This window comes from Schistocerca cancellata, chromosome 7 (assembly GCF_023864275.1).
Source record: "Schistocerca cancellata isolate TAMUIC-IGC-003103 chromosome 7, iqSchCanc2.1, whole genome shotgun sequence".
NCBI classification, from domain to species: domain Eukaryota; kingdom Metazoa; phylum Arthropoda; class Insecta; order Orthoptera; family Acrididae; genus Schistocerca; species Schistocerca cancellata.
Genome location: NC_064632.1, coordinates 541,081,419 through 541,097,513, shown reverse-complemented (window position 1 = coordinate 541,097,513; position 16,095 = coordinate 541,081,419). Strand labels below are relative to the sequence as shown.

The window sequence follows — 16,095 nt, the reverse complement described above, 5'->3', positions numbered from 1 at the left end:
TAAGGCTTACTGTGATAGAAAAGGAAATTGCGCAAATATGGCACAAATACTAGCAGCTACTACAGCAGACACGGTATCGGCTCTGACGGAACAGATTAAATTATTAAAGAAACAGAACAAGCAAATGGTGCAGCTATTACATAGTCAAATGGCAGATCGTTCAAAATCAAATCCTAGTGAAATTAAATCAAAACTGGCAGTACCTTCCTCACCCATGACTCCAGCAGTTAGAATTTTTATTTCTCTTTTTTTCTGGCAAAACATCAGAGAGTGTCGCTTTTCATTCAGGGCATGTTAGCAGCAGCAAGCTTGTGCAACTGGCTTGAACAAACATCATTGCTCATGGCCAAATTATGCTTGTCCAGTGAGGCTAAAACGTACTACGAGGTTTTGAGTGAGGTAACCACATTTACAGAGTTGGTAAATGGCTTAAAGCAACAGTACACAAAACAAAATAATGCTAATTTCTTTCGAGAACAGTAATTGGAGACAAATGCTAAAGAGACTGTAGGAGCGTTTTCAGACAGAATATGCAAGTTGAATGTCCAAACTTAAGAGTTGACTAACAAACTGGACACTGATGCGGTTTTATGGTTGGAAGGGGGGGGGGGGGGGGTTACTGAGGATGGGGCACTAGATGTGTTTCTATGGGGGATTTCTACAGAATTTTCTCAAGGGTGGGAGTGGCAAATCCACAATTTGTACCAGCTGCCCTGTATGTAGCCACTTATCTGCAAGAGAGAGATAGTGCTGCTAAGTATTGGAATGATCAGAAAATGTTTGTGTCAGAGAATGTTACCACTGTGGGAGAAAGAATCATTTAAAAGCACAATCACAATGTTTTGTTGGCAGGTTGGTCATAAGGCACAGGAGTATAAACCAAAGGAAAAGGAGTAACTATAATGGGAAAAGGAACTTGTTAAATAACAGTGGGAATCTTCCTTCCTTCGAGAACCATTCCCATTAAATAGAAGTGCATTAAAAGTGAACACAGAGATGGATTGTTTGTTGGTGACTTGGTTGAAAGAGAAACAGTATGAATTATTGCTAGATACGGGGCACACATATCAGTTGACAGTCTTGACATCTGTCGTGTCCCAGCACAGTTTTGTAGTACAATAGGAACGTTGACAACAATCTGAGGGTTGTTGGGGTGTCCACCTTTGTTGTCGGAGACGAGAGGGAGAAAGCTCTCTAAGGTAGAACTGGGTGGTTATTGGTTGTAGTGGTAATCTTTTAGCATTAATGGCAGGATGGGTATGCTGAAGAGTGCAGTAATTATTTAAATAATTCATTTATTATCTCTTTGATAACTTACAAAAGAGGTGCCAGTTCCTAACCCCTTCTTTATTAAAGCCACTCACTTAAGCTTACAAGAGACAGTTACTGCTCTGTAAATTGTTCTTGTTAATTACGAAACTACAAATGCTATCTATTCCTTGAGTCAAAGACAGGTCTTCTATGTTCAAGGCTATTCCCCAGAATAGATAATGATTACTTACCTTGCAGTTGATGTGCGTGTCAGCAGATCTGATTACCAACTTCTCGCTGAGAATGATACTTCTGCATACAACTGCTGCTGATACCTGGCGTAGCTACATGGTGGCTCCTCAAAGCGGCCACTCGCTAGTCGATCATACTACTGTTCCCTCTGTGAATCCTCTCTCAGAATCTCTTGCTTATATACCATTTTAAGTTGCAGCTGACCTCCTATAAGATCCATTCGGGATATTTCCATTAGCTGGCTCCTTTGACACGAAAACATTTTAATGTTCAATTTCTGTTATAGGTTTCCACTCAATGTTACCACTTACGTATACTGGAAAGCTTCCTTTAGGGTCAGGGCTTGTGACTCACCAAGTCTCCTTCCATTTGACCTGACAAGTATTGCTTGACCTGACAAGTATTGCTTATTACTTCTTTTTTTCTCCTTGGGACTGGACACATCATGGATAAGAGCAGACTACAAGAACCAAAGTATAGGTTGCTCACAATAGACAGCAATGTAGTAGACTGAGTCGCGACTACACAATTCGTGTTTAAGCCATTTCATGAGCAAATGAGTGTTGCCAATTGTGGTACACTGTGTTGCTGCAATACTTGGGTTAGACTTTCTGATTAGGCGTTGTACTACAATCAACCTTTGACAATAGACAGTTGTATTTGATGGTAAATTATTTCTGTAGGGTACAACAGTGGCAATTGTTTCCACATCACAAGATGCACCCATTTCAAAGGTGGCATCAGATAAACTGTGTAAGTGCATTAAAAGTTGTTTTGCGTGACAGAGTACAAGCAGGTACAGGCAAACTATTCTGGGTACCAGTAGATATTAATGTTCCAAAGGTTATAGTGTGTTTCATAGAACTACTAGCAATTAATAACATGTTGGATGAGCAGCATTGTTTTTTTTAGGTAGATGTATAATGCATACAAGGGTTATTATTAAGTGTCAGGTTACAGTGCCAATAAGCATGGATAATGTTTGGAAAGATGAACTTACTCTTCCAAAGGGATTACTTATAGCCAGATTAGATGTTATAGAAAAGGAAGATATTGAAAATTCTAGGGCACAAGGCAGAACAGAGCGAACTGTTGACATACATGCATTGAAGAAAAAGTGAAGCATCTTAATGGTGAAGATAGATTGTAACTGGAATTGGTGCTAATACAATATAAGGATTTGTTGAATCCACAAGGTGCTAATACAATATAAGGATTTGTTGAATCCACAAAAAGTGTTACCTGCCACACCAATCACACAGCATAGAATACAGACAATCACTCACCAGTAGTTGGAAGACAGTATCAGTTGCCTAAGCATTTAGAGTCTTTAGTAAATTGGTTTATGGATCAGCGATTATTAGAATGGATTATAGAAGATAGTGTTAGGCCATGGGCAGTGAGTGTAGTAATTAAATTAAAAAAGTCACCAGATGGAAGAAATAAATACTGGTTTTGTTGGAACTGTATACTCTCCTCCCTCCTATTTTAAAAAATTACAGACGGATAGCGGATACACTAACACATTAGATAATTTAGGTCAGTGCAAGTTCTTTTCAACACTACATTTAAGAATTAAATACCATCAAATTGAGGTAAACCCTGAGGATAGACATAAAACAGCTTTTACTGTGTCTTCTGGTCACTACCATTATTGTAGGATGCCTTTTGGGTTGGAAGTGCCAGCTACATCCAACGTTTATTAGATGGAGTCCTCAGAGGTACCAAACAAATGCATGGTCTCTTTAGATGATGTAATTGTATTCTCTAAAAGTCTAGAAGAGCTTGCTCAGCATTTGGAGACGGTATTTGAAAGGTTGGCAGAGGCTTGACTTACGCTTAGTATTGATAAGTCTCTCTTTGCACCATCACAAGTAAACTGTCTGGGGCATATAATTAGCAGAGCTGGAATAAGGACAAATCAACACTTTACATCAGCAGTACATGACTTTCTGGTCCCTCAGACAGTTAAACAATTACAATCTTTCCTTGAATTAGCAAATTACTGCAGAAAAATCGTGAAGAGATGTGCTGAAGTGGCACAACAAACTAACAAAAGTATTGCCAAAAGATGTTATGTTTAGCTGGACACCTGAGTGTCAGTGTTTCAAAATTTAAAAGATGTAATAACTTCAGATCCAATTTCAGTTTTTCCACATTTCACAAAAGAATTCTTATTGTGTTGTGATACATGTAGTATAGTTTTAGGAGTAATTTTTGGAAAAATCATTGATGGGAAAGAACACTCAATCACATATATCTCTCATCATCTTAATAAGGCCAAGCAAAATTATTCTACCACTGAAAAGGAGATGTTGATATTGATATATGGTATTTCTTATTTTTTATTTTATCTGTCACTTTGGTTAATCATGATGCAGCTTTAGAATGGCTACGATGGCAAAAATTCCAGCAAGTCTTCTAACAAGATGTGGTTTGGAACTAAGTGAATTTCAGTATGATGTAATCCACGAACTGGGTGTTAAAACACAAAAATGCTGATACACTTAGTAAAAAGATTGGGCATTGCAAGTCTCTGGATTTGATATCAAAGATCTGAAGAAAGTGCAATAAAAAAGACTGTCAGGCGTATTGCAAACCGCCACAGTTTGTCATACAAGATGGGATATTATGCAGATCAAGAAAGTGTGGTGCATGTGTTGTAGTCTCAGCAGCTTTGCGAACAGAGGTATTACAGCAGGAACATGATCATACATTGTTGGGTCACAGGGGTGAGAGGAGAACAGACAGAAGAGTAGCAGTAAGCATCTGATGGCAAACAAAACGTGCTGATGTTCAGCAGTGTGTCAAGAACTGTATTCCATGTTTGCACCATTCTGATTTTTTGCCATCAGAAGATACAATCATAAAGACTGCCAGAGTCCGACTATGCATTTCAAATGATAGGAGCTGATATTTTAGGGTCATTTCATGAGAGTCCATCGGGTAACAAGTATGTATTAACAGTTCTCGATCACTTCTAGAGATATTTAGTAATTATAGCAATACCAGACCAGAAAGTGAGCACCATAGTTCATGCTATCGCAAATCATTGGATACTTAAATTTTGGGTGCTGCAAGCAATTATTATGGACCAAAATTTCATGTCTGATATTAAGCAGTTGTCACTTCCTGAAAATTGAGAAATTACTGAGGAGTCCGTTCCACCCTCAGGCAAATGGTCATAGAGAAAGAGTTCGTAGGGCTAAACCAAAGATGCTAAGCCATTGTATGAATTCTCAACACATACACTGTGACATATATTTAGATTTTGTAGTTAGTGTCGTCGATTGAAAAACTTGCACAGGAATAGAGTTATCAAATTACTAGGTTGTACATGGATGCAGAGTGCCATCTCCATTTGGTGTGATTCAACTAAAATTGGGAAAAGATGGTGAACACGACAAGGTGTTTGCAAGAATTCTAAAGGAAGTCTGGCAAAGGGTAAAACAGGCCAACATGAAAGTGTTAGACTGTGAAAAGCATGTGGGGTTAAGCAAGAGGAATTTACCACAGTATTGGATGGGTCATTGGGTAGTACTTGTGAACCTTTGCATTCCAAAGGGTAGGAAAAAAAGTTTTTGGTGAAGTTTCAGGGTCCTTATCAGGTGGTGAAGATAGTCACCTGTAAATGTAAAGTTACAATTAACAATACAGAAAAAGATAGATTGCTACTTACCATAAAGAAGACATGTCAAGTTGCAGACAGGCACAATTAAGACACCTACATAAAGCTTTCAACCATAGCGTCCAGCAGTAAAAAACACACACACACACACACACACACACACACACACACGCGTGCACACCATTCACACATGCAAGCACACCTCACACGAACGCAACGATAAAGTTGTAATTACCAGGATGAACTTCAGTACTTCATATCAGTAGAATTAAACCTTTTCAAGGGGGCCGTAGGTTCCTTTCCTCAAGTACCAGAGGAATTTCCATTTACTAGAACTAAGAAGCAAAAGAGTAAAGAAATACTGCAGAATAGGCTATAATGGTTGAGACCAAGGAATACATAGCCAGGGATGTAGAGATACATCGGTAATAATAGGATATTTTCTTTGTTTTCATTGATTTATGTAGTGTACTTGGGAATATTGGTGTTTTTGTTGTATTCCCACCTTTTTCTAAGGAGGGAAGTAGTACATATAAATTATGTCCTCAATGTGATGGTGAGGGTGACACTTAGATGGAGTTTACCAAGTGTCATTAGATCAGAAGGAATTGTCAACCAGTCTTTGTGGAATGAGGTTTTGTTTGCACAGCAGCCAGATATACCGTATTTACTCGAATCTAAGCTGCACTTTTTTTCCGGTTTTTGTAATCCAAAAAACCGCCTGCGGCTTAGAATCGAGTGCAAAGTAAGCGGAAGTTCTGAAAAATGTTGGTAGGTGCCGCCACAACTAACTTCTGCCGTCGAATATATGTAGCGCTACACATGCATGCTTTGCAGGCACAAAGATAAATACTGGCGCCAAAATCTCTGAGTCAGTAAATAAATAAAAAAAAGGTGGAAGACGAGCTTCTTTTTCTCCGCCCCAAGTTTCAACCACTGCATTTTCATACTTTACCCAATGAAGTAAATACAAATGCCGTATTGTTCATCTTCGAATGTGGCAGCATTTCAATGTACTACGGAAATCCGACTGGCGAGACTGTTCGGGATGTTTGTCAATATGGCCAACTCTACGTTCCGAATTTTTTCCTACCTGTGAGAAGAGATGGTTGCTAATAGGAACTTTTATGAATTGTGAATCACATGCAGTATTCTCTTCACCATCAGAATAATACGAATATAAACATTTTGCCATGTGTTCTTTCGTGTTTGTTGCTATCTCGTTTAAATCCTGTCTGCCTAATAAACTACGGAACTGGAGTGAGGCAACAGCAAACGTGGAATAATATACATATTATGTCATGTTTATATTTGTATTATTCTTATGCCTAATAGTGATACAGTCAGAAATGAAACACGGCAATTGACTAGATTTTTAAATCTAAGATGACTCTAATTTCTGTGCAGAATGTAATGTACTAAAAAGGCGTCTGCAAAGATTTTTAAACGGAGAAAAATTTTCGCTAAACTCTCGTTCAGAACATCATCTATCATACACAATCTATTATTTGGTTCTTGTTGATCATTATCAAAGAAAGCAGCAGTGTAAGTAACAACAAATAGTAGTCTCTTACCATCGTCTCGCTAATTAGACGATTCCTCTCTCTCTCTCTCTCTCTCTCTCTCTCTTTAATTGTAAGCAGTGTTAGCGTGCACAAAAGCAAGCCATGCCGCGAGCGACGACAGGCCGTAAACACTCATTATCAGATTGTGACAAACAATGAATGACACAGTACAGTAATGCATTTTCAGCTTAGAGTGACGTAAACACCTATAACAAAGAGAACAGCACTTATCAGATCAAAGAAAAATCAGCAATCAATTCAAACCAGATGAAGCACGTGAAAAAGGAAGGGCACCCGAATAAATACGGACACAGCGTCTGACACACAGCAATGGCTACCTGGTAAAGCTTAACTGCTAAGCTTACGACTCGAACCAAACTACTGTAGCTGTATCGTCATTCATTCGACCTAAATTGTTTCTCATATTACAATGGACCAACTTTGTTTCGATTTGGAGGTGCGGCCTAAAACTTTTCTCTCCCTTTGAATTTCGAGTCTCAAATTTCAGGTGCGGCTTAGATTCGGGAATCCCCCCTTGATTTCGAGTCTCATTTTTCAGGTGCGGCTTAGATTCGAGTAAATACGGTAGTCCTCAAAAATCACAGATGGTTGTTGATACTGACCTTCAATATCTGGGAGGTTAGGAATGAAGTGAAAAATTTGCAAGACATGTCAGAAGTATGAAAGACACCAAATGGGGGGCAATATAATTATTAGCTTAAGTTTTGCTATGATAAGCTGCGAGAGCTGTTGCAGCAAGTAATGGGTAAAACATTCTCTAATACAGAGAAAGAGAGGATGGCTCAATGTGGGTGGTAAACTACTAAAAACCATGTTTGACACTTCAGATAATGATATTTCAAGTCTGAATAGTACAATTTTTAAAGTGCAAGAAGTAACAAGACACTACAGGAACAATAGTGGGTTGGCATATGACACAAATTATGGGTCTGGAGTGAGGATTGTTAAATATAACTAAAAAGGTTGCATAAAAGAACAGTTGAATTACTGCAATATGTTAATGATACAATGATTGCCATGAATAAGAATTTTTAAGTGTAACATAGTCATCTGAAAATGTTACACAGGGTGGTAGGGATAGCTAGGCTAACAAGAGAATTAGCAAACAGTTTGTGACCATTGAATAAAATCAAAAATAATTAGAGAAGCTCCCAGAATGAAGTTAGGAAGGTAGGAGACGAGGTACTGGCAGAAGTAAAGCTGTGAGGACGGGGCGTGAGTCATGCTTGGATAGCTCAGTTGGTAGAGCACTTGCCCGCGAAAGGCATATGTCCTGAGTTCGAGTCTCGGTCCGGCACACAGATTTAATCTGCCAGGAAAGTTTCAATTAGAGAAGCTGTCCACCATCCTACAAATAAACAATTAACCACTACGCTGCTAACACCAAAAAGATTTTTGTAAGGATTATTTCAAGAGGAAAAAGGAATTTACCATGTGTCTGTGGCATATTTCCATAAATGAGAGCAGCAAGTTTATACAAGATAAATTTTGTGTGTGTGTGTGTGTGTGTGTGTGTGTGTGTGTGTGTGTCTGTCTTAATGTTAATGTTAATGTACAGGTCCCTGTAACTAGCTGTAAGTCATAATTTACAATTTAAATGTTATAAGATTTGTGCATATCCATTTGCATGGAGTGTTGTTGACAGATGGATTAAATTCTTGGTTAATGAACTACTACGTGTATCTAAATAACTGAAAATGTGTGTAGTTCTATCAGTAGAGCTTTTGGTAAGTGTACTAATGAAACTATTATTATTTGTCGTGCATTAGTAGTTCAAACAGATAACCAATGTTGCGAAGCAAACCTACTTTAGGGAAATATGAATGCACCCAATTGTAAGAAGGTGGTTATGAAGCCAGAAACACATTTCCAGTGGGTTGGAAATCATTGGATTTATACTGTGTACAAGCCACAAATGGTAATAGTGAACCATTACAAAAATGATACTTTTACAGGAATGATGAGTGGAATTGCAGATTAGTGGTATATTAATCAACGAAACAGAATGTGATATAGCGGAAGTATACTTTCACCTATGAATAACCATCATGCATACTACAGTAATTAGTAGTGCACAACCAACATTGTATTGGACAGAAAATCCCTTCAGAATTTTACCTATTTAAAATGTTTCCTTTGTAAACTACACACCAGATGCTACCATACTGTAGGACATATACAGCTTAATTGGTGCAGAAAATGGGCAAATTGCTGTCGAACAAATGTTAAGACATCTTCAGGGATATCACCATGGATGAAAGCAGAACACAGTTACCATTAGTGTTGCGGACACTAGTATAATCACCATACTAGTGGTGATTTGTGCAGTGTATCTTTTCCTAAGATTCAAAATTATGCAAGCAGCGTTAGAAACCGCACATGAGATCCCCCTGAAGTGGGTTGTGCCAGAAAGAAACACAGAAATTTAACAATCTTAAGTTGGTAAAGAATTTTGTAAGTAGAGAAATATTTTGTATTAAGATTTTAGTTTTTCCTAAAATTTGGTACAATTTTTTTGAAGGAGAGGGATTGCAGGCCAGCCTCGTAGAAGGCAGCAGACTGTTAAAATTTTGAAAGTCTCAGAGCAAAGCTATCTCACTTAAATTAGGGCAGTGTCAACATCAGGGGCAAGAAGAATAATATTTCAGTACCGAGAGTGGGTCAGGGGAAAACACAACATTGGCACTTCCGGTGAAACAAACAATGGACCTCAGCAGAAATGTAGTGGTGTGGAGCAGCTAGGCGGGATCACGCCTATTTTGTGATGTAATGAAAGAAATACTATTACTAAAGCAACAGTTCACACAAAAAGTTTTTATGAACCGGTCATATACTATCACAAACTTATTAAGCATGCACGGTAGAGTGAGAACCCCTGGCTGATACCTTCATAACAGCTAGACCTATGCGGTCATGACAAGTGACGTTGGGTAAACATTGGCCACGACTTTGCTCCATAAATACCCCAGCATTTTAGCTTGTAATGCAGTTGGTCAGACAGATCGATGATGTGAATAACGTTCACACTCAATTCCCAGATTACAGTAATGTGTTGTAGATTTAGTGCACGCTACTGAACGATGACAACCCCTACTGGAAAAGATGGGTACCTTGCTATGATCACCAGTCACAGAGTTCACCATTAGTCCATCGCTGTAACAGAGGGGTGGACCTGGAGGTCTTCCCTATCATCCTGGATCGGAACATGAGTGCTTCTGATACTTCAGAGGATGATCGTACTACGCAGCTACACCTCAACCGTCATCTCACTTCAGCAGATGAAGAAAAGTGGTGGCGAATGGGAGGCGACAGAGTTCTGTCCAGATCGGCATGAGTAAGTCCAACACACGCATCGCCTTCACTGTATGGGCAGTGCCGGAGCCACCACAGTCAGTGAACTGCCATTAAGCAGACAGCAGGAACAAAGGATGCAGCAGCAGCTACCTCAAGCGGGCTGAAGGCCACTTAAGACACAAATCCTCAATAGGCGTCGACTGCCGATGTCAACAGCGAGTTGATAAACTGAGTGAAACTTATGGAAATAAATAACTAATTCTGAACATTCTTTCACTGCGTCTACTGGTGGCAACAGGTCACCAGGCTCCTCCTGAGGAAAAAAAGACAAGGAGCAAACTTGGAGAGCGCCTCCTGATGCAAAACCATCTCTACTTCCGCCCTCCCAACAGTTGCCATCTTGCACTGACTGTAGTTGTACACATATTGTAGACTGAGTCACCTAAAACTGAACATTTACAATGTTGTATCGGATTCCAAAGTAGGCCACCCTTTGACTATTGTGACAGATATGTATGGGGGCTCAGACTCTACTGACTCTAAGATCAGTGGTGTTATAACTTTGAATTCCCCTTCATACCTCTTCATAAATTATTGCTGCTGATCAGGCTAAATCCGATTCCCACATAACTGCAAAATTATTACAGTCTTCTGTAGTAATTTGGTGTCTTTTCAGGAATATTGAGGCTTTCCCTAGGATTTTCTTTCTTTATTAATTATGAACAGATTTTAATATAATTTTAGTCATGTAGTTGATTGTTCAGACGCTGCAGTAACTGCACCATTATGACAAGTGTGCACGCCTCTCAACGTACTTTCACACATGGGCCACTTGTCATTACAATATCTGCTGACTAGCCAGACACAGGCATTAGCGGCTTGTCCTGTACATAACGTGTTGCTTGTTTGCACTGAATGCAACCGGACCCAAGGAAAAAAGTATTTAAAAAATGATTGGATAGAAAATTGTGTGTAGTTGTGTATAGGTGTTGATGTGGTTTTGTAGTTTAATTTCATAGTATTTTACTATCTCCCATTTTCTTTCTTTTTAAACAGATTATCTGATGATGACTTGCTAAAAACTCTAGACTCATGACGATACCATTTTTTTTAACCGAGTCTGAAATATGTAACTAAAAAAATTCCATTTAGAAGACAGTCTGTTTTTCCCTAAGGCAATGCGCCTATTTTGTGTAGAGTTCCAATTCTTATCATATTTCATTTTAATGGCATTTATGTTCTGGGTAAAAGGACTGTGTTAAACAACATTTAGGTTATGTTTCGTTAAAAGATTGCAGCCAAATAACATTTGGTAAAATTAACATTTTTGTGCACTACTTAATCTGAAACACACAAACTTTATATTCTGTTAAATAATTTGCCCTCTCACTTTGCACATAGATGAAAAAATGCGGCTTGTGGAGGAATATCGGTCAGCAGATGAGAAGCAAAAGGAAGTGCTGGAGCAGCGTTATGGTAGAAGGCAGTTACAATTACTTGTTGACAATACAATGTCAGAAGCATGGATTAGTAGCAACAGTAAGAACTGTCCTAATTGTAATGCTGCCATAGAGGTAAGAATAATTGAATTGTTGGCTAGAAGGTGCCTTTTCAATAATTTGTTCTGTATTACGCTACTACATTTCTGTTTGTCACTTACCACTTCTTTCACCACTTGTCATGTTTGTTAATGTGAAAAATGCAAAGTTGCCCATAGTTCAGAGGTTGGAGGAAGGCAATAGAATACCGCCTCCAATAGAGCCATGCCTAGTAAAGCACTGTGTGTTCAAATCAGGCTTCAGGTTCATCGTGGCAGCTTTACCTTCTTTATGTAAATTCAATAGATGGCACTGTTTATGTAGAAGTCTCTTACAGTGACAAATAGAGTTCTTTTGTACTGACTTTTTTTTTAATGGTGTGAAACATAATTATGCATAAATATTATGCCTGATCAGCCTGTTACTGACCTAAAATAATACCTCTAGTATTCTGGGTGTAAAATTCATAAAGAAGTTAGATGAACTTTTGCTGTTAAGGTAGTGAGCTCAACATCTCAATATGACAATTGCTGACAGTGGCAAAGAGAAACTCTTCCAGTTAACTTTCTGATCCCTGTATTGGAATGAGTGGGTTTTTTAAAGGAAAAGTAGCAATATTTTATAGAGCCTGGAGAAAACTGATATTAACTTAAGAAATCTTATGTAGAAGTATGAAGAATCAGCAGTGTGGCATGTCATTATAATGTGACAGTTGATACTATGGGGGCTTCATCTTGAGATACTCAATTTGCTATGGCATCTTGATTCATGGCATAATTAGACTTATATTCCCAATCACCCTCTCACCCATACTTGGTTGTATTAACCATCTCTATCCCTTAGCCAGTTCTTGTTAGCCACTTGCGTTCCACGGGTTGCAGTACTTCCCCATACTACTCTATCCCCTTCCAATCACTGATGGTGATTGTTCATTTAATTACAAAGGCACGGAATTGCTGGATAGTTTTTACCTTCAGGGCAAGAAATTCTAGGACTGCCAGTAAACTCATTAGAAAGTAAAGAATTATTCCTAGCTTCCAGAACTATCTTTCCTTCTTCAGGAAGGAAATAGGGATAGGTTGGGGAGGTTGCAAAGACATGAGGTGGTTTCCTCTCAACTTGGGGTGAGTGACTTCCACCTCTTTCTAACATTTTTCAACCTATCCCTCTGTTCTCCCTGTGAAAGGAACTGATAGCTCCAAAAGTTACTCCATCTTGGTTATGTGCCTATTGGAGACTTAGTATCTCAATGTTTCACCAAGTTGTTTCTGTTACTCCTTAGTTAACATTTAAACAAAGATGATGTGACTTACCAAACGAAAGTGCTGGCAGGTCGATAGACACACAAGCATACACACAAAATTCAAGCTTTCGCAACAAACGGTTGCTTCATCAGGAAAGAGGGAAGGAGAGGGAAAGACGAAAGGATGTGGGTTTTAAGGGAGAGGGTAAGGAGTCATTCCAATCCCGGGAGCGGAAAGACTTACCTTAGGGGGGGGGGAAAGGACAGGTATACACTCTCTCTCTCGCGCGCGCGCCCACACACACACACACACACACACACACACACACACACACACACACACACAGAGAGGGCAGAGATGTCAGTCGGGACGGAAGTACAGAGGCAAAGATGATGTTGAAAGACAGGTGAGGTATGAGCGGCGGCGGATTGAAATTAGAAATTAGCGGAGATTGAGGCCTGGCGGATAGCGAGAAGAGAGGATATGCTGAAGGGCAAGTTCCCATCTCCGGAGTTCTGACAGGTTGGTGTTAGTGGGAAGTATCTTTTGCTTTATTTCCATTTCCGTTTTTCTCACATCATCGATCATTTTTAGCCGCTTCCCACAGGTTTTAACGTCATTATTTCTTCATCAGACAATTGTTAGCTTCATTTCCATAATCTGCCACCACCAAACCACCCTTTTAATACATCCTCACGTAGTTTTTTCGAAATTTTCCCGGATTTCTCCACCCTTTAACGTGTTTTGGCGGCAACACAACCACCTAACCTTTATGCACATCATTATCTACCTACACAAGTTCACCATAGGATCAACATAGCCCAGCTCTAACCAACCCTTTTTCGCCTTTTTTCACACCAGATCTCCATTTGATTTCTAGTTTTACCTTTATCTCTCCCCATATATTTTTATATTTATTTTCATTTTCATTTCAGCCTCGTGTTCCACTTTCCACCTTCTAGTACCATGTCACCCTCACAACACCTCCACAACGACCCCATTAAATTTTATTTACATTCCCTCCGCAAACATGCCTTCGCCCTAGCCAGATTACACTCCCATATTTTATTTTCTCAGGCTTGTCTGACATTTGGCATCACCCCCAAAGGCCTCACACTTAAAGTTCCCATCTCTGGCTGCAACCCTTCTTTCCATCAGTCCCTATACCAGTTCCAGACTGAACAATCCATTGCCCTCACCCACCTAATCCTTCACCTACACGTCCACTCAGCCAATCAACACACCCATCAACTCCTATCCTTAATAAAAGTCCTCAATCTTTCCTCTCCCACATCCACACCGGCTGTTCAGAGCATCCTCCTACAGGCCAACCGCAAATTAGAACAGCATGCCACCCTCCACCTTAAAAAACTATCCAATCTCCTGGTTTCCCACCTCCGGAAAGGCAACTCACTCACCCTTCACAACCATTCCAGCAAACCTCAACCTCTCATTGCACACAAACCCAGTCTCTCCCATCTACTCAATCTCCCACTTCCAGCTCCACTCCCTCCAAAACCTCAAAATTCCAATCAACACAATCTGGAACCACAACACCCCAATTCAGTAGTTAACCTCTCCTCCAAACCTCTCTCCCAATCCGAAACCTCTGTCCTATCCAAAGGCCTCACCTTCAGCCCCACTCCCAGATTTAACCAAACAGCCCTTGTCAAAGATTTACTGTCCTACACCCGTACTCTCTGCTGGAAGTATCACTTTGCCACGAAGAAAAATGATCCTAATCCTACTCCTAATGATCCAACTCCCCAAGATACTATCCAAATTGAACCATGCCTGGAACAGTTCCGTCCTCCGTCACAGCGGGACCCACCTCCTCTTCCTCAAAATCACCCTCTCCTAACCTTCCAGGAATTTCTGACTTCCAGCCTTGCCTCTCAATCCTTCTTAAAAAACCTTAATCCTACTCCCAACATCACCACTGCTGAAGCCCAGGCTATCCGTGATCTGAAGGCTGACCAATCCATCGTCATTCTTCCGGCGGACAAGGGTTCCACGACTGTGGTACTTGATCGTCAGGAGTACGTAGCTGAGGGACTGCGTCAGCTTTCAGACAACACTACTTACAAAGTTTGCCATGGTAATCCCATTCCTGATGTCCAGGCGGAGCTTCAAGGAATCCTCAGAACCTTAGGCCCCCTACAAAACCTTTCACATGACTCCATCAACCTCCTGACCCCACCAACACCCCGCACCCCTACCTTCTACCTTCTTCCCAAAATTCACAAACCTAATCATCCCGGCCGTCCCATTGTAGCTGGTTACCAAGCCCCCACAGAACGCATCTCTGCCTACATAGATCAACACCTTCAACCCATTACATGCAGTCTCCCATCCTTCATCAAAGACACCAACCACTTTCTCGAACGCCTGGAATCCCTACCCAGTCTGTTACCCCCGGAAACCATCCTTGTAACCATTGATGCCACCTCCTTATACACAAATATTCCGCATGTCCAGGGCCTCGCTGCGATGGAGCACTTCCTTTCACGCCGATCACCTGCCGCCCTACCTAAAACCTCTTTCCTCATTACCTTAGCCAGCTTCATCCTGACCCACAACTTCTTCACTTTTGAAGGCCAGACATACCAACAATTAAAGGGAACAGCCATGGGTACCAGGATGGCCCCCTCGTACGCCAACCTATTCATGGGTCGCTTAGAGGAAGCCTTCTTGGTTACCCAGGCCTGCCAACCCAAAGTTTGGTACAGATTTATTGATGACATTTTCATGATCTGGACTCACAGTGAAGAAGAACTCCAGAATTTCCTCTCCAACCTCAACTCCTTTGGTTCCATCAGATTCACCTGGTCCTACTCTAAATCCCATGCCACTTTCCTTGACGTTGACCTCCACCTGTCCAATGGCCAGCTTCACACGTCCGTCCACATCAAACCCACCAACAAGCAACAGTACCTCCATTATGACAGCTGCCACCCATTCCACATCAAACGGTCCCTTCCCTACAGCCTAGGTCTTCGTGGCAAACGAATCTGCTCCAGTCCGGAATCCTTGAACCATTACACCAACAACCTGATAACAGCTTTTGCATCCCGTAACTACCCTCCCGACCTGGTACAGAAGCAAATAACCAGAGCCACTTCCTCATCTCCTCAAACCCGGAACCTTCCACAGAAGAACCCCAAAAGTGCCCCACTTGTGACAGGATACTTTCCGGGACTGGATCAGATTCTGAATGTGGCTCTCCAGCAGGGATACGACTTCCTCAAATCCTGCCCTGAAATGAGATCCATCCTTCATGAAAGCCTCCCCACTCCACCAAG

The 16,095-nt window shown here is 40.6% G+C and overlaps 1 protein-coding gene across 2 annotated transcripts in view; it reads left to right on the top strand.

Annotated features, from left to right (window-relative positions):
* The window catches only part of LOC126092499 (E3 ubiquitin-protein ligase RNF14-like), a 105,075-nt gene that overhangs the window by 80,051 nt on the left and 8,929 nt on the right, over positions 1-16,095 (top strand). For both annotated transcript variants that reach the window (XM_049908123.1, XM_049908122.1), the window contains one exon: positions 11,413-11,585. In XM_049908123.1, coding sequence (XP_049764080.1) covers positions 11,413-11,585 — 173 coding nt within the window. The remainder of the gene's footprint in view (positions 1-11,412; positions 11,586-16,095) is intronic.